A 24,087-nucleotide genomic window follows, 5' to 3' on the forward strand; every position below is an offset into this window, starting at 1 on the left:
AAGGATTAAAGTATCGGTATCGGTCGCCGTATCGGTCGGCCAAAATTAAGATACGTATCGAAGAGTATCGTATCGTATCGGAGATACACTAAGATACGCTAAAGATACACACATAAATGGATAGGAAACATTTTTTTTAAATACTTTTGCATAAAGAATTTGTTAAAAAAAGCTATTGATAACATGTATTATGCATAAACACTAAATTGAGGGTATCGTACTAAGAATTCAAGGTTTGTAGTTGTCCCATAAATGTAAAATCTTTGGTCCCAACCTTGATTTCCACTTTAGTTAGAGAGAAATATGGCTGACAGCAACTTTGGAACAAAAACCCTTCAAAAAATCGTGTTTTTCTGAAAAATTATCCATCTTGGCCATTATATGACCATAGCGCACTGTATCGGTACATATCGATACTCACCGATACGTATCAATACTCACCGATACGTACCGATATATATCGATACTCACCGATATGTGCCAATATATACCGATATGTACCAATCAATACATACTGATACTCACCGATACGTACCAATACATATCGAAACGTACATTTTACCTCAATTTTATAATTTTCATAGTCGTATCAAGGCATATCATATCGTATCGATGTGTATTGGTGGTGTATTGATGCATATCGGTATGTATTGTAGGATATATATCGATACGAAAGGATTTTAAAAATTTTATGTATCGTATCGGTGTGTATCGTATCGATCGGCTAAATTTAAGATACGTATCGGAGGGTATTGTATCGGTATCGGAGATACTTAAAACCATGAACGAAACAGTTTTATCAAACGCTTTTTGCTCCGTTTCTGCTGTTTCTAGAAACAGAAACGGCAGAAACGCGTTTCTTGAAACGTTATCAAACAGGCCCTTGGTATTTGTTAGTTAATAAGGGTAGTTTGGTCTAGGGGTATGGCGGTACTATTGGTGAGGGTGATGTTGTAATTTGTTTATTGATGAGTTATTAATAAAAGGAATTTCAATACTGTGAGAGGATTTGATTTTCTTTGTCATGGTAGTTGTGCTTCCCATCTTCTTTCTTTCTTCTTGGGCATTGGTACTGGTCTAACCTTGATTAATAAAGTTACACCCTTGTCAGACCCCAGTGTCTATTGGACATTCTCTCTATCACGGTAGTTGTGCTTTCCCCCATCTTCTTCCTTCTTTCTTCTTGTGCATTGGTACCGGTCTAACCTTGATTTTAAAGCTTACAGCCTTGTCAGACCCCAGGGTCTATTGGACATTGATTCCTGCTCTTCCATTTTCAATGTAAGCCTAATATGATTTTTACAATCGGTAATGTACTGGACAACCTGAAATCTGAGAGTCTATTAGACACTGATTCATGCTTTTCCATTTTCTATATAAGCCTAATATGATTTTTACATTGGTAATGTACTTAGACAGGAAGTAAGAAGAGTATTCCTCTTTTTGTTCGGTTGATCTAGTACTGTTGTTTTGATTAAATTGTGTGACTATGAATATGCAGAGAACTATTCCAGAAATCAGAGAAGAAAATCTTGCTCAGGTGGCGGTTCTTTTTTCTGGTGGATTGGACTCTATGATACTAGCAGCTTTGTTGGACAAGTGTGTTGATCCCATCTGTAAGTTCAACCAATTATATATTACCCTCTTTTGTATAGAAAGGACAACTCGCCATTATTCTAGAACCTGTTTCCCCCTTCCCCCTTGTTTTTCCACATTCTGATGTTTTTGTTGCTCATCATAGAAAAAGCATGCATTTTCTTCCAACTACACATTACCATATATGGAATATGTTAATTCAGTGGTAGACAATTCTATTGTTCTCTTTATTCTAATTTTTGCAAGGAACTATGACATACTGTGTTATATTATGTAATGCAAGAATTAAAAGTGTGTACACAAAGTAGTGAGACGAGCAATCTGTATGACGTATATACAGAAATGCTGCATCTTTTGTTTTGGTATATCCTTAAGATTGATATACAAGAAGGGATATGCAAAAAGGATGCATCATGTCATGGGATTTACTCCATGACATGTGTATATCCCTTTGAATTTCACCGCAGCTTCGTTCTTGAAATTTCCCAAACTCCTTAAGGGCAGACACCAAACTATTAGAAGATAACAGAATACCAGCCCCTGTTATTTGGATGTATGTTGGGAAGAAAAATAATAAAATCATCTTTCATCATTACCCCTTGTTTGAACGTTCCTACCCCCTTGTGAATTGGAACATTATTTAGGGTGGAACTAATAGCTGAGTTTTCTGAACTATAACTCAGAAGAGCTGAAGCGAAGAGGAGAAACTGGAAAATAAATGGACTGAATTGATAAAACTCATGTAGAATGCAACATGCCCTGTTTTGGATCCTCTAGATAGATCTGAAGACCTATTTGGACTTCTCAATTTTTCTTTAATGACTGAACAGATAAGCCTAGACTTAATAGAAAAAGGACTGGCATACAAAGAAAACCATTCTCTGCAATTGATAGATGTTGGGCAGCGGCTTGGGCTTCTCTTTTGACTTGGAGCTGCTAGTAAGTTCAAGAATTTAAACTTATATATCTCGGTCAGACTCGGATTAAGAGAACTGTCTGTGCAGTCCATGATCTAAAAGAAGCTGGTCCAGAACTAAACATGGTTTCACCTGCTAAACCTAAAGCTTATGGTGACCTTTTAGTGACCTTTTAATGACCTTAGTCAGATTCAAGATCTACTACGGGCCCGTTTGATAACGTTTTCAAAAACGCGTTTCTACCATTTCTGTGTCAAGAAACGACAGAAATGGAACAAAAGGCGTTTGACAAACCTGTTCCGTTTCTACTTATTTCAGAAACATAAATAAAAATTTATATTGATTTATGGTTTAAGAAACAGAAATGACGGAACAAGTTCCACCTGTTTCGTCCTTGTTCCGTCGTTTCTTGAAACAGAAATGAGTGAACAATTTTAACCCCAAACCCCAACTTTTCCCTTCGACAGTCGACCCCATTGTCTTTGTTCTAAACACAACCGAGAACCTCATCCGGCTACAGTCATCCAAACTGGCATCCAACCACACCTGGGTGGTACAACCCATGACTCGATTCGAAAGTACATGCCGCGATTCATCAAACGGAAGAGGAAGCTTGCAGACTGCTAGTTCTGTGGTTCCCAACGAAGCCTCAGCCACAGCGGAGCAGGGGAAAGAAGAGCTAGGGTTTTGGGTACGGGTATTGGTATTGGATTTCAATGGAGACGACGACGAGGTCGATGATACCCTATCCTCTACATGACCATAAGTCCTCGAAGGATACGATTTAGGGTTTGGTAATCTGTTGAAGCAGGCCGAAGAAGCTCTCATCGCCAAGGTTGCAGAATCCATTACCACTTACCAAATAGAGAGATGGGAAAAAAAGAAAAGAAAGAAGAATGAATAAAAAATAGGGAAGAAATAGAAATGGTGGTTAAAAAGTATATGCAACTGGTCGTTTCTGTTCTTTAATCAAAGAGTGAAGGGGAAACGGTTATAGAAGAAAGAAAGACGAAGAAGGAAAACATGTTGAGCCCTTCGTCTCCGTCTCCGTCTCCATTCCTGATTTATATGCACGACGACGATTACAAAGGCGGCTAGCCCCTTGTGTGATTGAGAGAGAAAGCTGGAGCACTGAGAATCATGGTTTAGGAAAAACAGAGAGACTTGAAGCTGAAAACAGGAGAAACAGAGACAGAGAAACTGTTCCAGAAACAGGGTTTATCAAACACCTAAATTTCCGTTTATGTTCCCAAAAATGGAAATTTATGTTTCTACCGTTTCTGTGTCAACTTTATCAAACAGGCATCTACAATTTATTTATTTCTGATGCTTGGTTGCCAATATATGAACAGATCATGCTGTGTTTCTAGAGAATAATTTCATCACCAAGAGAAGAAGAATATACAGAGGGGGAAAAAGGGGGGGGGACCAAAACCAAGCACAATGGCGACAAGCCAATGGGGGCTAAGAGAGCCGGGGAGGCCTAGGAGAGTTGGGGGAGAGGATGGTGGAGGGGAGACCTCAGGCAACAACAATGAGCTTGTTCCTTGGGGGTGATTCTGACTGGACGGGAGTAGCTGGATGCGATCTTGGTGGAGATGTCAAAATAGATGGAATTCCAAATCTTGTTAGAAGAACGAGAGTTTGGGAGTCCATATGCGAAGAATCCTCCCCATCCAGATATGGTTCATGGTAGTGCAGAAGGCAAGCTTGCCAATAGTATCACAAACAGAAAACCTGACATGAGTCATATCGACCCAAATCCATTCTCTACTGAGGGGGAGTACTCTGCTTCTACTAGGCCGGCAATGACTGAGAACCTTGTTCTAGATAGAGGTGGAGAAGGGACAGGAGAAAAAAAGATGGTCAGCATCTTCAGGACTATTCCAGCAGAGACAACAAGAGGATTGGACCTGAATGTGTCTAGAATTCAGGAAGGATAGGGTAGGGAGGCAGTTGGAGAGAACGCTAAGCGGTGAAGCTGCGGCGGGGAATGCGGCCTTTGAACCAAATGATATTGCGCCAGGGGACCTGGGGGCGCTTAGAGCAGATAAAATCCCAAGTAGAGGCGAAGCTAAAGGAGCTAAAGGAAGAAGGTTTTGAGATGATGCTATCATACCTACCTTGGTGGCCAAGAGGGATGGGGGGAAGGTAAGCCTAAATGTCCACAAGAGGGGGGTGGGGGAGGGAGGAGGGGACCAGATGCCATCACAAAGAATGGAATCAATAGTGGTTGATCAGTTAAGACCAGAGGAGTAGATGGATCTGGGGCTGACGACAGAGATGAGAGTACCGATAGCGTGTTAGGATCAAGCCAAAGGCAGGTGGATGATCTTTTGCTAATAGTGTAGAGGATGACATCAAGAGCTTTGGGTCTATGCTAAAGATGTTGCACCAGACCCAAAAGGCATAATTGGATTGGGAGGCGGTCTAGAGAGAATTGGTTTGAGGAGAGATGAGTAAACCCAAGACACCAAAATGCCCTTTTATTTGGTGGCAATCTTCCAGATGAGCTTGAGAATATCCGTAATGTTAGCATCTCTAATTCTCCTAAGGCCAAGGCCTCCTTCGGATTTGGGAAGACACACTGATCCTCAGCTAATGGGATGGGGGAATTTGGAGGACTCTCCTCTTTCCAGAGGAAGGAGCAAAGGAGGGATTTAATAGCCTTAATTGGGGAGCAATGGAGGGCGAAGATGCCAGGCTAGTAAAGTTATAGTGGATTGAAGAACTGATATGGTGAGCTCAAGACGGTCGGTATAGAAAAGAAGTTCCCTTTCCATAGCTACAACCTTTTTATTTTTTTATGGGATCAAGTATTGGGGTGTGGTGATGAGCCGAGGGCCTAGTAGTGATGAGAGGCAACCCTAAGTACTTGACGGGGAGGAGACCAGGAGAGAAACCAATCAACTCGAGGAGACAAGCTTTGGTAGACTCCAAAACACACCAGAGAGGAATAGACGAGATTTAAGGAGATTAATGCGGAGGCCCGAGAGAGTTCGAAGAGATGAAGCTAGGACAAGATGGAAGAGATGGAGGCAAGGTCGGCTCTGGGGAAGATCATGAGATCATCAGCAAAGGCAAAAGGGGTGAGCAGAATGGATTTGAATTCAGGGATAGGGGAGATGAGGTGGAGGTCAGTGGAAGACTGGATAGATCTGGAGAGGACCTCTAGGGAGAGGGAGAAGAGGAAGGGGGAAAGGGGGCATCCTTGCCTAATGCCAATTGAAGAGTTGAAGAAGCCCGTGGGACTATCATTCACAATAACAGAGAAGCGGGGGAGTCGAGATGCAGGAATGGATCCACTGAACAAAGACAGGGGAAGCACATCTGGAGCAGGACTCTAGAGATGAAGTCCCATCCGAAGGAGTCAAAGGCTTTGTGGATGTCAATTTTGGGAAGTGCTGCAGAAGAATGGGGTTTTCTATTAAAACCCTTGACAATTTCATGACGCAAGATGATGTTATCCACAATACTCTCCCAGCAACGAAAGTAGATTGGTTTTCACTAACCAGAGTGTCATCCACCGATCTGATTTGGTTGACAAGAATTGTCTATGAATTTGTATAGGAGATTACAGAGAGAGATCGGTCTGAAATCAAACAGAGAAAAGGCTCCGTTAGATTTGAGGTTAAGGAAGAGGAAAGTTTGATTAACCCCATTGATCTAAGAAGGATGAGGAAGAAGCTACGAATGGCACGGATGAGATCAGATCTAATGATGCCCCAGCAGGAGGATAAAAATCCCATACTGAAGCCATTAGGCCCGAGGGCTTTGTTTGCTTTGTGGGAAAGGATAGTTGAAAGGATTTCATCATCTGAGGGAATGGATTGGGGACTGGGTAAGAGATGAGTGGGAATGAATTTGTTGAGAAGATTGGGGGGATGGGATCATATGGGAAAAATGGGACAACTTCCGATTTGATGTCATCAGGAGAGGTCAAGGTGGAGCCATCAGAAGAGGTAAGTTGAGGAATGGAATTAGCATTAGTTCTCGCTTTCATAGATCTATGGAAGAAAGCCGAATTGGTGTCCCCTAGCTCAAGCCATTTGATCCCAGCTTTTTGAAGAAGGAAACTTTCTTCTTGGGCCAGGAGGGTAGAGAGCTCTATGGAAACCGATCTTCCCTCTTCAGCAAGGGTAGGGTTGAGAAGGTCAGTGTGCAGCCTAGATTGGATGGCTTCCAAGCTATCTCTGCAAGCTGACACCCTGGCAGAGATGTTGCTGAAGAAGGACGAGGTGTTTCAATAGCAACCTTTACATTATGTAGCTTCCTGGAAAAGGCGATGAGCGGGGAGGAGGTATGGACAAGGATTTCCCAAGTGTCCTTGACAGTGGACAAATAATCATGATGGAGAGTCCATATATCGAAGAATTTGAATGGCTATGCTCGAAAATACCAGGAAGATCGAAGAAGGCATGAGAGGAGGGGAAGGAGGTCAGCTAGGATTCATTCATAAGGGCTCTTTCAAGTTTGCAAGCAACTCTAATGGGTCCCTGTCGACGATTGTGCGAAGTAAGATTGGCACCAGACCAGCTAAGGTCATTGAGAGTTGAGACTAAGGTCATCAATGTAGTCATCAAAGGGATCAACAGAGGAAATTTCAATTGGGTCTCCCCTTACTTCTCAAGACTAATCTGACCACATTGAAGTCTCCAACAATACCCCAAGGGTGGGAGCCGGTTGAAGAGGAAAAGGAGTGGAGGTCAGACCAAAGGGAGGATCTGTCCAGGGCACGATTTAAAGCATAAACAATGGAGAGGAAGAAGGGGTTGGAACCAGAGGGATCAGAGATGGAGAGATGGATGCATTGGGAAGTGGAGGAAGAAGGGGAGATATGGGCTTTGAGGGGGTTCCAAATGATCCATATGCAACCATTTGGGCAATGGGCATAGTTGGAGAGGAAGGACCAGGACGGGGCTAAGGACATAGCAATTTGGGCAGCATTGGGATCAAGACCCGTTTTCCAGAAGACAACAAATGTCTTCATTAGAAGAGCAAATGTGGGTGCGAAGGTCGGCTTGCTTTACTGGGGAGTTGAGGCCCTGGACGTTCCAAATCATCCAAAGGGTAATTAAAAAGCAGTGGGGTGAAGGATCTAGGACTCCGGGGAGCTAGGGGAAGGCCTAGTGGTGGCAGTTCCAAATTTGGTCTTATGTCTCCGTTGGTATTCCTTGAGAGGGGATTGCAGGGAAAAACCGGGGGGTGAAGTGTTCAGAGGAAGAATTTTTACTGGGTAGGGCAGCAATGCTGGGCTTGGTAACCTTGGCTTTGGGGAGTAGGGTCTTCTTTAAGGTTCTTGGGACAACAGAAGTCGGACCAGCTGCTAGGATAATAAAGCGGCTAATAGAGGAAGCGGCAAGGGTCGCTTTAGCACGGGATGATGGGTGAGTCAAGTCAAGTCCAAGAGGAGGCAGCAGTAACTGAAGTCGCAGGCACAGGGGAGCTCCCTTGGGAAAGGACTCAACTAATGGAGCCCTAACAATAGGAGCCGTATTAGAGGCAGGGAGGGTAGGTAGGGGGCTTGGTAGCAGGTGGTGAGACAGAGGGGTCTGCATCATCCGGAGATCAGGAGAGCTACCTTCCAAGGTGAGGGCAGTACGAGAAGCAACTGGGGTTAACACGGTGGGCGAGTCATTGGGGCCGACTGTCGGAGAACACTAGAAGCAGCCAAGGGCGAGGACGAGATGATGGTGTTCATAAATGTAGAAGCCAACAAGAGACTAACAAATGGGTGATGCGCAGGAGGGGTTTGCGTGGACAGGAGCCTTAGGAGTCCACCTTCTAGGGTGAGTGAAGACGAGGGGGTAGGATGGGCAGCCATGGAGGTGGTATCAGTGTCAATAGTTAAGGAGGCAGAAACAATCAAAGCAGTGGTGATGGAGTGCAAAATGGCGGTAACTAGCATGGGACCAGCAAGTCGGAGGGCGCAGGAATGGCCTGCGTAGACCAGAGCTTAGGGAAGACACCTTCCAAGGTGTGTACTAGAGGAACAACAATGGGAGGTGAGAGTCGAGACAGACTTGGCGGGCGAGGATGATGCTCCTGTGGGTATCGGAAGGATACCCAAATGGGTCAGGTGGTCAACAGATAAACCATGATAGATGGGTGGCGGGGCAGGTTAGGTAGGCGGGTGGATGGATGTAGAGGAGATGGTAAAGATGGGTTAGAAGTAGGAAGCTGTTCGGTGATGGGCCGAAGCACAGACCGGTTGGGCGGCATATTGGATGGTTCAGTCGGTAGGTTTGGCCAAGTAGAGTGAAAATGTTGGTTCAGGGGAGAGGCTAGGTGGAGATTTGAGGAGAGGGGATTGAAACATGTAGAAGGGGAAAGTAGGGCCCCACAATAGAGGTATCAAAGGTAAAGAAGGGAGGTAAAGGGGGATTATCAAGAGAAAGGGGGGAGTCGTCAAGGACATCTAAGCAGTCAGGCAACAAAAGAGGTAATGGGCTACAGGGTTTGACAAGGGGAGAGCAATGTTAGAAGGGCTAACTTTCGGCGATTCCACCTTCGAAGTAGAGACGTCTTCAGAGTTTGACACATGAGATTGATTTGAGATCTCACCTTCTTTTATGTCAGAGTCACTCAGAGGAGGATTGAAGAAGCGAGAATCTATTCGGATTGGTGGACAAAGGAGAATAGTCCTTCAGATCAAGGGACTTAGGTCTCACCAAAGAAGAGCTAACTTTAGGCGAGTGAGGATTGACCATAAGACTTATATTTCTTCTTTTTCTTCGCCAGAGCTTTCTATGGCCACTGTTAGTGATGGGGGACGTTGATCTAGCTTGGATGTCCAAAGCAACAGCCTGGGAATCACCAAGATTGCCATCAGGGCACAGAGGGTTTGTGGAGATGTTCACCGGCTTGAGAACTTCCTTCGGAGCATAGACCTTTGTACTATGCCTAAAGGTTTTGCAAAAGTCACTGCGGGGACAAGGATTAAAGTATCGGTATCGGTCGTCTTATCGGTCGGTCAAAATTAAAATACGTATCGGAAGGTATCGTATCAGAGATGTGCTAAAGATACGCACATAAATGGATAGGAAACACTTTTTTATACACTTTTGCATAAAAAATAGTTAAAAAAATCTATATATAACATGTATTATGCATAAACACTAAATTGATAGTATCGCAATATGAATCCATTGTAGTTGGCCCATAAATGTAAAATCTTTGTTCCTAACCTTGATTTCCACTTTAGTTAGACAGAAAAATGGCTAGCAGCAACTTTGGAACTAAAAAATCTTGTTATCTGAAAAGTGACCCATCTTGGCCATTATATGATTGTAGCGCACTGTATCGGTATGTATACGCACCGATACATACTGAAATGTATATTTCACCTTGATTTTCAATTTTCCATAGAGTATGTACATATCGGTGCGTATCGTATCTTATCGGTGGTGTATCGGTGAGTATCGGATCCAGTATAGAGAAGATTTCATAATATTGAATGGAGGTCTACTCCCAAGGAAGTGCTCCACTTGGCAAAGCTTCCATTTAGCACTTTCAGGATCCAGGAGTCCAGAAGGGCAGATCCCAATCTTTTTATTGTCAAACATAGGAGGGGAGATGAAGAAGAGTGTGTGACCATCTGTGGCCGTGGAGAGGGAGGGGCTGGGGGGGAGGAGGAAGTATGGTGGGAGGGCTGAGGTTGGAAGTAGGCTGGAGGGGAGGGGGAGGAGATGGAGGTGGAGGTGGTGTAGGGAGGAGAGGGGTTCCCAACGGTAGAAGCCGTCAGAGCAAGGGGGAGCACTAGGGGAGCATTAGTCCGATAGCATCAAGGGAGTGAAAATAAGTAACAGTATGAGACCAATATCCTTACTTGTCGCTCCTACTTTGGTGCTACCAATACTTTGTTCAATTTAATATTTTTATATGGGAAAATGAACTCTATCCCAGAGTGTAGCATATGCAAGGCCTCCTTGAGTCTATCTCTCTATTCCCCCCTATGAAATGACATACGTGCCCCCTTTGTTGTGGGAGGAGAGAGATAGACACATGAAGCACTAGCCTACGCTATGCTCCCAGACAGAACTCAAATCACTTATTATTTCTTGGGTTTGGCTCTTTTTGTAAAATTTTAGTCTATATTAACAATTTAGCATAAGTAGTTAAGATTGGAACAGCTCATTCACCATATGTAGTAATAATTTTTTTTTGTGGATAAGTAAATAAATTCATCACCAAGCAGAAGAAAAATATACAAGGGGGAGCAAAAGGGGGGTGGGGAGAGACAAGACTAGAAGGGAGCTAGCCAAAAGGGGGGGGGAGACTAGCCACTAAAAACTAACCAAGTAGGAACATAATGTGGTGGGGGGGATGACAAAATAGAAGGGAGGAGACCCCATGATACAATAATAAGCATGTTTTTTGGGGAATTTCTAATAGTATTGTGACAAAGAGAAGAAAGTTTGAAGCTGATGTCAAAGTAGATGGCATTCTAAATCTTATTATAGGATCTAGGGTTAGAAGTCCATCTATGCAGGTTTAGCTCCATCGGAATATGATTTATGGTAGCACAAAAAGAGAGCTTTCTGATAGTGTTATAGATAGAAGAATTAACAAGAGTCATGTCAACCTAGATCCATTCTCTATTCAAGGGAAGGATTCTTCTTTGAGACGACCAGCAGTGACTAAGGACCCTCTTCTAGATGATTGAGGAGAAGGGGCAGGAAAAAAAAGATGATCAACATATTCAGTGGCATTCCATCAAAGACAACAAAAGGAGGGGACTTGAATATGCATGTAAATGAGGAAAGACTGCATAGTGAGGTAGTTGGAGATGGCCCTCCAAGCCGTGAAATTGTGGCGGTGAATATTATGGCCTTTAAACCAAATGATGTTTCTCTAAGGAACAAGAGGACCTTTGGAATAAATGTAATCCCAAGCTGAGGCAGAGCTAAACAATCTCATAGAAGAGGGTAGCCAAGAGATCTTATCTTCTCTTCCACGGTGACCAGGGGGGATAGGGGGAGGGAGGATCAAAGATTGGTTAAGGGGGGAGGGGACCAAGCTCTATTTGAAATGGAGGAGGTAATAGTGGCATTCCTACTCAAACCCGAGGATTATATGACCCTAGGAATGACTAAAGATAGGAGGATACCCGAAGAATGCTAGGGGTCGAGCCAAAGATAGGTGGAGGAGCCATTACCAATTGAGGAAGAAATGGCTCTAATAGGAATGGATCTAGTCCTGAGGATTTTGCTCCATTCCCAAGAGGTATCCGGAGTATAAGGAATCGTCCACAGGGAGTCATTTTTTAGGGGCAAGGAATAGACCCGGGACCTAACTACTGTTATGCTTGGACACAATCTTTCAAATGAGCTTAAGGATGCTGATGGTGTTAAATTTTAAGGGTTTCAGCCCCTTTCTAGAGGAAGGAACAGAGGGACTCAATAACATTGATGGTGGATTGCGGAAGAGCAAAAACTCCCGAAAAATAAAGGTATATGGATTGAAGCACCTATTCGAAAGAACAAGGTGCCCAACATAGGACAGAAGTTTTCCTTTCCAAAGTTGAAGCCTTTTCCTCATAAGGTCTAACATAGGGGTGCAGTGATGCGTAGAAAGCCTAGTAGTGATGAGAGGAAGACCAAGGTATTAGATTGGAAGGGAGGCAAGGGAGAATCCTATAAGCTGTAGGAGGCGAGCTTTTTTGGAATCAAAGACACAAGAAAGGAAGAGACGGGACTTAATGAGGTTTATGTGGAGACCAAACAGGTTTTCGAAGAGCTGGAGTGAGGATATGATGGAGGAGATGAAAAGGGGATCGTCCTTAGAGAAGATCATAAGATCAGCTGTAAAGGCAAGATGAGTGAGCATAAGAGATCAATTTGGGAATGAGAGAGATTAGATGAAGGTAGGTAGAAGATTGGATTGATTTGGAGAGCACCTCTAGAGAGAGAGAGAAAGAAAAGAAAGGGGGATAAGGGACAACCTTGTCTAATTCCCACAAAGGAAGAGAAAAAGCGAGCAGGGATACCATTAACGAGGATAGAGAAGTTGGGGGAAGAGATGCAAGAGTGGATCTAGTGGACAAAGACATGGGGGAAAGGACATTTGAAGCAAGATTCTAGAGATGAAGTCCCATTTGATGGAGTCAAAGGCTTTGTGAATGTCGATCTTAAGAAGGGCAGCAAGAGAGTGGGATTTCTGGTCAAAACCTCTGACAAGCTCTTGGCATAAGATAATGTTGTTAGAAATGCTTCTACCAGCTATAAAAGCTGACTGGTTGGCATTGACAAGGGAGTCAATGACCAATTTACTTAGTAGTAGCTAATATTTTAAAATTTAAATTCTCCTTACGATTGTTTTTTTTTTTTATCTAAAATTTTCAAAAAGCTACACTTTCCAATCCTTCTCTATATTTTGCTACCTACCAATCTCAGTCCTTTATGTAAGTAAATTTCATTATTATCAAGGTGAACTGAATCACTCTAATGATTTTGGACAACATTGTAAACTAGCGTGAGGTGTGACTGACCTCTTGCTTCTATAGATGAAAGGTAAGCACCTACTGGTTATCTCATTCTATGTAACTGGGGTAGTTAATGTTTTGACTTTTTGCTGTACCAGCCTTTTTTCTGTATCAACCAATGTCTGTGAACACAAAATGGAGTTTCTACTGTTTTGTCTAGCAGCCGAGTGTTCAACAGTCGAGTTGTCCAGTATGAATGCCAGACTCATCAAACAGTAAATAAGTGAAAAAATCGAGAAACTTATTAGGAGATATAAAGTGTGACAATTACATTGTAGCTTTATGCAGGGTTTAAAGTATCGGCGTATCGGACGATACGTATCGGTATCAATCGGTAACGATACGATACTAACCAATATAATACAGTTTTAATAAAAAGCAGAATGGAGTTTGTACTGTTTTGTCTAGCACGACAGTCGAGTTGTCCAGTATAAATGCCAGACCCATCAAGCAGTAAATAAGTGAAATAATCGAGAAACTTATTAGGAGATATAAAGTGTGACATTTACGTTGTAGCTTTATATTAGTATTGTATTGTATCAGACGATATGTATCAGTATCAATCGATACCAATAAGATACAATACAGTTTTAATCAAAAGTGAAGTGTATCGTTCTGTATCGATAAGTATTGGTTGATACACACCGATACTCACCGATATTTACCAATACTTAAGATACATATTGACAGAACCCATTTCACTTTCAAATAGAGCTTGTTCTTCTCGCTGGTGGTACTTGCCAAAATTTGAAGCACAACTACCCAATTAATCTCCCTTTCATTCCTTGGATTTGGGGCTTTGAATCATTCGTAGAGAATAATTCAAATTCTACAATCAAACTAATGTTTGGAGGATCAACCATAAAAAATCATCCACTGAAGCTAAACATATTGTAAGACAGGTAAGTTGAATAACACAGTTTTTTTTCTCACGAGTCTATGTTTTAACTTATGTTTTTTTGCTATGTTTGAGTAGATTTTGGTAAAAAGAAGCTAAAACATTGCATCAAACATGAATTATCGCATCAATTTGTTCATAGATATCTGAAATTTTTGTCGAAAAATATTCCACCTAAAAAAAAAATTGATTTACTTGCAAAAAGCAATCGACATTGAGTTGGGAAATTGATATACATATACTGCATATCAGCATATGTTAGAAACCTCATTTTTTATAACAATTTCAATTGAATACACTAGTCTCGTTATGTATTGTTCTCCATTTTAGTGTGTATAATTTTTTTTTTAGATGAATAATTAAATTAAAAACAAAGGAAAAAAGGAGGGGGGCGCCAAAATAAAAAGAGGGAGACCCTAGGAAACAACATTAAGCCTGTTCCTTGGGGAATCAACAACCGATCTAAGGGGGAGGGAACCAAGTTTAGAGGAGACGTCAAAGTAGATGGCCTTCCAAATCTTATCAAATGATCTAGAGTTGGAGGTCCATCTATGGAGGTTGCGCTCCATCCAAACATGGTTGATAGTTGCCCCAAAGGCTAATTTCCAGCAATGTCACAAATGGAATTTCTAGAAAAAGATATATCTATCCAAACCCACTCTCTTTGAAGGGGGAGGGGCGTTCTCGAGGCACGCCAACATTTGGAAAGGACAAACTTCCAGATGCGGGGGGAGAAAGGGAAATTGAAGAAGAGGTGATTGTTGTCTTTTTGGCCATTCTAACAATGATAACAGGTAGGGGAGACAAGAATATGGAGGTAAATGAGGAAGGCTTTGGTGGGGAGGCAGTTGGAGAGGGCTCTCTAAACAGTGAAGCTGTGGCGAGGAATGTGGGCTCTGAACCAAATGACTTTGTGCCAGAGAATGGAGGGGGAGGAAGAGCTAACAAGGTTCCGGGCCAAGGCAAAGGAGAAGCTACCCGAGGAGGAGGGGGACCAGATGGTATGGTCGACCCTAGAGGAGGGGGTAGGGGAGGAGAGACTGCCAGGTGGCATCAAGAGAGGGGATATTAGGAGGGGAGGACCAAGAGCCAAGGGAGATGATCCAAGAGACCATGGAAGACCGGAAGAATAAACGGATCTATTGCCTACAATTAGGGAAAGCAAGCCGGCCAGATGCTAGTTATCAAGCCAGAAGGAGGTCCTAGCTTCATTGCCAATACGGGATTGAATGGTAGTCAGGGATAAGTGCCTGGTATGGAGGATCTTGCACCAAACCCAGAGGAGGGTTAGTGGTGGCAGTCCGAAGTGAGTCTTTTGCGGAAGAGAGAAGAGTAGACCCAACTAACCCAGATGCTAGGCTGTTTGGAAAACCAGTTTCTAGATCAGCTTAAAGGTGGTAGTAGAGTTTGCATCCTAGATTCTTCTTAAGCCAAGGCCTGTTTCCAACTTTGGAAGGCAAATAGAGGACCAGCGGATGGGATGGAGGAATTTGGGAGAATCGGAACCTTTCCACAGAAATGAGTAGAAGAGGGATTCAATTGATTTGATGGTGGATTTGGGAAGCTGGAAAACTCCTGACCAGTAAATGTAGGAATATTGGAGGACTGATCGGATGAGAACCAGAAGACCCACGTAGGACAAGAGCTTCCCTTTCCAAAGCTGAAGTGTGTATACATTATACATGTTATATATTTCTTATTAATATATATATATATATATAGTATTGTTTTTTGCTCCAAAAGTGCATTTCCATGTGCATCTTGACCATTTCCATGCATATCTTTAGCGTATCATGTGTATCGCTGATATGTTTCTTAAAATCACCCATCCGATATAATACCCATTACTGATACTTTAATCCTTGGCTTTATGTGGTAATTATATAATTTTTTAACTTTCCTAGTTATAAACATTACCAGGTAAATATTCAGTTTTATACCTAATTATCAGTTTCATTTAGTGAGGGAAATGTTGTTGTAAAAGAGAGCTATAAGCAAGGTATTGAGTAATGGTAGTGGAGACTGGAAATGTCACCGCTGATCCTGGGATGGATCAGCAGATCCTACCCGATCCTAGCCAACATTAGACAAGATATCAGTGGTACCAACCAAGATTGGGTGGATCTGCATCATCTGATCCCAATATGCATCTTCCATTATGCTTGATCCACGACTGAGTTTCTAAATCTTGTGTAAGCTCTACCTTGGTATTAGGTATATGCTCTATGGCTCTATCTATTAGTGATACTGAACACTGGACTGTTAGAGTTTATATAATAAGGGTACTTTGCGAACTGGTTTATTATCTTGTTATGGTACTTTGGGAACTGGTTTATTATCTTCTTATCTTATATTATATTTTTCCTTTTTTTTTACCTTCTACCTACTTAGGGAGATGTATGTAATTCCTTACATTATACTAGTGATCTCTCACACACAACATTCTACCATCGTTTCTCTTCTTCTCCGTCAACCTTTTACTCTTTTTTCTTCTCTTGTTCTCTTGCTCTCTTTCAATCCTTACATTCTAACTTGGACAACACCCCCACCACACACCATGTACAAAACTGTTTGCATATTGCATTGTTCAAGGTACTCTTCTGTATACTTCATAGTAGCCTGATGTACACACTCCTGGCCTTGTTTGTAAATGCTTATACGAAGTTCTTTTCTGAGATTACTAACCAATCAAAGTTTTTTTTTTTGGAAGATAAAATTGATCTGCTTAATGTAAGTTTTGATGGCGAGTCTGCTCCAGATAGAATATCTGCAAGGGCAGGACTAAAGGAACTTCAAAGAATTGCTCCTCTGAGAAGGTATTTGAAGTTATTATCATGGAATAATTTGCATATCTGAGTGGGCCATGCACTTAGTTGTGCCTTGGCTGCTGCTATAGTTTAAGAAGCCTGGTAATGGATGTTTTTATTTGAATTGTCCTGTGCAGAATATCCAAGGAGCTGCATCGCCCTTAAGTTAATACACTTATTGGGTTCATATTAAACTGAGCTCATGTGGCTTCGTAGTAATTTAGAATGCAATGCATTTACTACCATGCTGCATAAACAATTACAGAGTTACCAAGTTATTTGTCTTAAGTCCTTTATAATATAATGAATGTCATCTTCTTTGAGCATATGCTACTGGAAATGATAGTTTTATGAGGACAGGATTTCTAAAATTTGGATTTTAACTTCAATTATGTTTTAGGCCAACCGTTTTTAACAGACGAAAATGGTTGTATCAGACATCTTTTTTTTTCCAACTTTTATTGGCATACAATTTATACAATTTTTGTACGATAGTCTTTTTATATGTGTTCTTTTAGAATATGATTTTCATATACTTCATCCAATTTACTTTTTTGAAGTATAAAAGAAGCAGTTATACTGTAATATATGAAGTAAGCTGTATTAATGTGTCAATCTATCAGGTTCTTCAGGCTAGTATCTGATGGTGTTTTGATTGTTCAGTTCTAAGGATCCAATATTGTTTTGATTATACAGGTGGAACCTTGTGGAGATTGATGCAGATTTATCAGATTTGAGCTCAGAAATCAAGTGTGTCATGTCACTTATAAGTCCAGCGAATACCTACATGGTTTGCAATTATTTCCGTCTAAGACTTAATAAATTATTTAACAAATGTTGGCCCTAATATGGTTTACCGCTATCGTGGACTGAAGAAAAATATGTATCAAAATCCATCGGAGAGAAATGGAAAATATGTGAAAAAGATTACATGGAAAAAATTGATCATTTGTTATATATTGTGAGCATATATCTATGTGAATTAACTTACAGACAATCCTAGACACTCCCTAGTATAAAAATATAAATGGTTCCACTAATGTTTCCATGCGTCTGAGTTTTATTATTTTATTTGTGGCTTCTTTTTGAGTTGTTACCTGAGTAGTTGGATCCTTTTTCCTTCTGTATGCTATAGGATCTGAACATTGGGATAGCATTATGGCTGGCAGCTGGTGGTGATGGTTGGGTTTCGAGTATTCATGAAGAGGATAATCGTCGCATTAAGTACAAGTCTGAAGCCAAAATTCTTCTTGTTGGTTCTGGTGCTGATGAACAATGTGCTGGCTATGGCAGGCATAAGACAAAATACAGGCTGAGAGGGTAAGAATATAATGTTAGTAGAGAAATGTAAGCACTTCTTGAATCTAGAGCACTGCGGAGAATGTTCTCTTTCTCCCTTCACTTGGAGCTGGTGTGTAAGTAGTTGTGGCAAATGTGCAGGTTTATCCAAAGCCACTCGAGATCAACCTTCTCCCTAAAGGAGGGGGGGTGGTCGATAGTGGTAACCCAAGAGGGTGTTTATTTGGGTAATCTACTAAGTATGGATAATTAAAAGTTTTCTCAACCCGACTTTGATAGCCCAAAAGACAAAAGTTTGTAAAGAAAAAGAAGAGTAATAATAATTAAATTGTAGAAGGGAGGAGATAATGGTTGACACAAGTAATTTAGAGTGGTTCAGAGAATGCCTACATCCACTAGTTGTGATCAAACACGATCAAACAACACAATTGCTTTTTATGGGTTCACCAACAACCCATGTGTTTTGGCTCAAACTCAGACCTAGTGGTTTTTCTAGGTTCACCACTAACAACCCTTTACAACTTCACATAGTTGAGATGAAGGAAACAAGGCCCAAGTAGCCAAAGTATATAAATAAAAGCTCAAAAGAATAGCTTCTACAAAAGTAGATTTGCAAGATAGAAAGCACTTGGTGATTCTCAACTAAGGGGTACTGGGACACAATAAATGGTATCCAATTGATAGCATGGTGGTAGTTCAATTGCCTTCAATGTGGGCTATGTATAATGCTCAATAATGGCCCAAAACCTGGTTTTTAGTGACCGTTACTGTTCTTGCCGTTTTATAGCCATCGGATGGTGAACTGGTTTGACACCAGCGAGCCAGTACATCAGCCAGTTGCTGTCCAGTGACCGGTGCACGAGCCAGGTAATCATATAAGCTCTCGGGAGGTTTGTAGCCGGTTGCTCCCAAAGCTCTTGGGAAAATTGGATCCAGTTGGTTGCTGATCAAGTTAAAACCTGAAATCTGATTTTTGAAAACTAATATTGAAAAGCAATTTAAATGTGTTTTTAACCAAAAAAACCAAGTTTATGTCATGTGGCTTCTTGAGCCAGGTTTACCAAAAAGTATAAGCGATAGTTTACCAATTAAGAATGAGTTGGAATTTCTGGTCAAAGTTGTCCTATGTGTCTTAGTTGAGAATCATCTTACATGTTGTGCTAGGAATTATAAGATAGAAAAATTACAATTACAAATCCCTAACACAAAAAATCATCTACATTTGGAGTAATGTAGGAGCTAGTTCAGCTAAGAACCAACTCTACAACTTTATCGATACACTGATGTCTGGCAGTTAAATCACATCTTCGAACAGTCTTCAACAGATCAATAAATTTCAGAATAGAACACTTACTGGAATTGATTGAAAAAATAAATAAAAAAAATAGAAGATAAGTAGAAGGATAGATTTAGATTGAGCCTTTCACTCTCTCCCAGGCCTCCCACCCAAGGATTAAAGTATCGGTATTGGTTGCCGTATCGGTTGGCTAAATTAAGATATGTATCGGAGGGTAGGGTATGGTATCATATCGGAGATACACTAAGATATGCTAAAGATCAAGGATTAAAGTATTGGTATTGGTAGCCTTTCACTCTCTCCCAAGCCTGATTCCCACCCACTCATAGGCATCTCACCTAACATTGACTCTCTTAGTTAAAACCTCTCTTAAGACAATGTTTTTCTATTAGAAAGCTTCATTCTTCTCATTAAATGATTCTGAGACCCCTTGGGTCTGTTACAATATGTAGGCTTTAGAATGGAGCCTCAAAATAGAAAGAATGAAAGAGGAACAAAGAGAAAAGGAAACTCTCTTGCTTGTCCTAGACTAAGAAACCAAAAAAGGAAAAAAAAAAAATGGAAATAGAAAGTTAATAAAGAAACTATCTAGAAGCCTCTTATAAGAAAAAGGAAGGCTTGTTCCCTAAGCTATTAATTTGTCTTCGACGAAGGAATAAAGATTTACATAAAAAAAGGAAATAGGCTGTTTTGACCAAGGACAAGCTTGCAGCCCAAGCTATCAAAATAGAAGCACACAAGCTGTCCATATTCCAAAAATATCTCCTTCTGTTATTGTTCACGTGAACAATTACTCGTGTTACTATTAATGTGAATGGTAACGCATGAACAATACTTTTTTTCAGAATATTCTTGTCCTCCATGCTTTGATCTACATCATGGAGTCTCTTGATGATGCCATTGAAGTTCTTGACCTAGTGTTGTGAAACTTGGTGTTGATGAAATTTTCAAAGACTTGAGGTAGATGCTCTTCATATAGACGAATTAAAGTGTCACCAAAACAAATCAAATTAAGATGGACTTATCCAGGGTGAATAATAATTAGATAATGGTGTCACTGATGCCAAAAATGGACTTGTAGAATTGAGGAACACTTTATGCCAAATATGGTCTTTTGACCATAGAGATGGGCTAATACAAGGGCTAATGATATACTATTCAATTGCCACTTGTCGTAAGTTGGAAGGCCAAGATCACAAAGTGACTTGACCACCAAGAGTCCAAGAGGGCATTACACAAATATCCTACACACTACAGAGAGGTTTAGAGTATACAAACTAAATCAAGGCCATTTCCTTTCAAAGACATTGTTTAGTTATCACAAAAAACATGACTATAAGTCTATAACCATGACTCAACAAGGGGTCAAAGCTTAATGTATATACAACTTAATGGGGTTGGGTACAAGGGTTCAAGGAAAACAAAGTACGGAAAAAATGAAGAAAATAAGACAATAAGGAATGATAAAGAGAAATAACAAAGGGATGGAAGTAAGTGGAACGAGGCACAACCCAACAAGATAGGAGAAACTCAACTAAATGGGAACGAGTACATGGATCCTTGCCCTCTAAGCTCCAGTAGGCTCTATCCGTGGTCATACTTGGGACAAGACTTAGATTATGCATGTCATTCCTCACAACTTCTCCTATGGTCATTTTAGACCACCTCCTGAATCTTTTAGCTCCTCTAATCATTATCATATCACTACTCTTTACTGGGACGACCCCAGACCTCCATTGAGCATGATCATACCACCTCAAACTACTTTTTCGGAGCTTGTCATTAATAAGGGCCACTTGCAAACATAGTTGTCAAGGCGCCAAGTCGAATCAAGGCGTTGGAGGGCTGCCTAAGCGTTTAAGTGACAAGTCACCTGCCTTAATGCGAACAAAGCGTCTAAGGCGACCAAGTGTTATTTTTTATTTTCTCTCTTTTCTAACAGTATTTCGCATGCTACATATACCTTGTCTCATAAAAAATCAACATTGAGCCACATCAAATCATTAAAAATCAACATTAAGTCATAAAAAATCAAAATTTAGAGAAATTCTCTTGTTTGATAATAAATTTGATTGGTCAAATGATTTTATTTTTACATGAGACTTTTTGTATTAGGTATAAGAAAAAACTAGCTTTCCAACTTTCCGGTGAACTTATTTTAAAGTGCGCGAATGCTGTTAAAATCGCCTAAATGAAAATGATTTTATGGACATCAAAACAAAAGATTATTTTACCGGACTTTTAGGTTTTAGTAATGTTTTACCATGATAATATTTATAAAATTTTCAGAATAAAGAAAAACCCCAGCTCTTGGACTGGGGGGTTGACTTTTTATCCCTTTGGAATTTGATTTAAACTGTTTTTATTGGATTAAAATAGGGGGTATTTCTTTATTTATGATTAATATGAAGTAAATGTTTTTAACATATGATATTTGGCATAAATAAGTGCCAAAATGTAAGGCGACATGCAATGCAATAAGGTGACAGTCGCCTAAGCCCCAGGAAAACCTCCTGGATGCCAAGGAGGCGCCTTGAAACTATGTTCCCAAATCAGCTCTAATACATTCATTCTTTTATCCTTTCTGATCTTGTCGCACATCCATCGTAACATCCTCATTTTTTCTACACATAACTTCTCTATATGACACCTTTTAATTGCCCAACACTTTGCCTTATACATCATAGCCAGTCGTACAAAAGTCTTGTACAATTTCCCTTTAAGCTTTAAAGGAATATGTTGGTCACATAGCACTCCGGTCGTACCTCCCCATTTCATCCATCACACTTTAATTCTTTGTGAAAAATCATCCTCTATGTCACAATCATGTTGACCTTATCTATCTAAATTAGTCACTTTGTGGTATCTCTCTCCTTAATTTTCACCTTATAGCTATCCCTCATAGTGTGGCTAAAGCTACAGATCATATCCTCAGTCTTTGATCTACTAATCTTAAGGCCTCTTGATTCCAAGGTTGATCTCCATAACTCTAACTTAGTGTTATTCCCTTCTTTTGTCTCATCCACCAAAACGATATCATATGCGAAGAGCATACACCATGTGACCTCCTTTTGACTGCTCTTGGTTAACTCATCTATGATAAGTGCAACTAAATAAGGGCTTAAGGTTGATCCCTGATGTAACCATAGTTTTTAAGGCGGTAAGGCGACGGAGGCGTTTAAGGGTCTTTTGGAGCGCCTCATTGACTAAAGCGGGCATAAAGCGTCGCCTCATCGACTAAAGCGTTCCTGTGTAATTTTTTTATAAAACCAATCTATTTGGCTCAAATCCTAGTTGAATCCTATTACTCATATGTTAAATAAATATTAAAGGTTCATATTCATACCAATGTGAGATATCTATCAAGAAAACAAATCAATAAAGTGAATAAACTAAGTTCATCTTCATCAATCATCAATCATCATAACATATTGATATATAATATAAATACATAATTATGAAACAAAATTATTAATATAAAGAAAAGAAGACAAAAGATACAAGTATTTATTATACTTACCTCTATGATGCCAAAATGAGTGCTTAAGCACTAAGGTCATCCACTATATTTCTACTCTTGTCAAAGAAGAATGAAGCTCATCATTGCTGAAGCAAGCTCACCGTTGCTGGAGCAAAATGGTCGCCTGGATCAATGGTTCTTCTTGTTCCTTGATTCCTTCTCAAAGCCCTTTTTTAAAACCCTTGACAAAATCCAAACCCTGTTTGTGAATCATGTTTTTGTTTTGTTTGTTTTGGTTATTTTTGGTGGAGTAAAACTGATCCCATTCATCTCAAGTGTTAACAAAATCATACACCTACCAATAAAAAATATATATTTGGAATCTTCATCAAGTAATTTTAAAATGTGTTTAAAAAAAAAAAAAACCCATAAGACGCCACTTCACATAAGGCGGAGCACTGTCTTACCATCTCTAGACCACATTAGCGCCAAGGCGTTGGTAAGGCGACGCCTTAACAGTGCCTTAAAAACTATGGATGTAACCCAATAAGAATTGGGAATTCCTTACCCTGACTTACCACAGATCTCACACTAGTTACTATACTCACCACACCCTCATACATATCTTTTATTACGTTCACATATTTACTCGACACCCCTCTTCACAAGAGCATGTTGAATTAAGTCTCTAGGGACTCTGTCATAAGATTCTTCTAGGTCAATAAAAGACCATATGGAGATCATTTTTGTTGGCTCTATATAATTCTATAAGCGTCCTCAGTATGCATATAGTTTTTTCTGTGAATATAAATCCAAATTGGTCCTCCGAGATATGTCTCCCTTCTCATCCGGGCTTCAATAACCTTCTCCCATAGTTTTATAGTATGACTCATTAGTTTTATATTTCTATAGTTATCACAACTCTGAATATTACCTTTATTTTTATAGATCGAAACAATAATGTTTCTCCTCTATTCATTTGGCATTTTCCTTGTGTTCATAATCTTATTAAACAAATTGGTTAACCAATATACTCCACATATTCCTAGGGTCTTCCACACGTCTATTGGGATCTCATTTGGATCTGGTGCCTTTCCTACTTTCATTTTTCTCAAAGCTTCTTTAACTTCTGCCGCTCCAACTTTTAGACATGATGTATGTAATTGTCTGTGCACATGTGTGTACATATCAGTCCCGTGGTCTATAGACATATTTCGCCAATTTTGATAGATTCCACTTAAAATTTTTGTTGGGATCTCATTTGGACCTGGCGTCTTTCCTACTTTCATTTTTCTTAAGGCTTTTTTAACTTCTACCACTCCAACTTTTA

General features: G+C 40.4%; 1 protein-coding gene across 3 annotated transcripts in view; it reads left to right on the top strand.

The window, feature by feature from the left end:
- The window catches only part of LOC122078703 (asparagine synthetase domain-containing protein 1), an 80,256-nt gene that overhangs the window by 39,849 nt on the left and 16,320 nt on the right, over window positions 1-24,087 (top strand). For 2 of the 3 annotated variants that reach the window (XM_042644802.1, XM_042644801.1), the window contains exons 7-10: window positions 1,502-1,616; window positions 16,605-16,710; window positions 17,398-17,491; window positions 17,837-18,021. In XM_042644802.1, the coding sequence (XP_042500736.1) occupies window positions 1,502-1,616; window positions 16,605-16,710; window positions 17,398-17,491; window positions 17,837-18,021 (500 nt within the window). The remainder of the gene's footprint in view (window positions 1-1,501; window positions 1,617-16,604; window positions 16,711-17,397; window positions 17,492-17,836; window positions 18,022-24,087) is intronic. The other variant, XM_042644803.1, reaches the window with a different exon arrangement.

The sequence above is a fragment of the Macadamia integrifolia genome, chromosome 5, assembly GCF_013358625.1.
Source record: "Macadamia integrifolia cultivar HAES 741 chromosome 5, SCU_Mint_v3, whole genome shotgun sequence".
NCBI classification, from domain to species: Eukaryota; Viridiplantae; Streptophyta; class Magnoliopsida; order Proteales; family Proteaceae; genus Macadamia; species Macadamia integrifolia.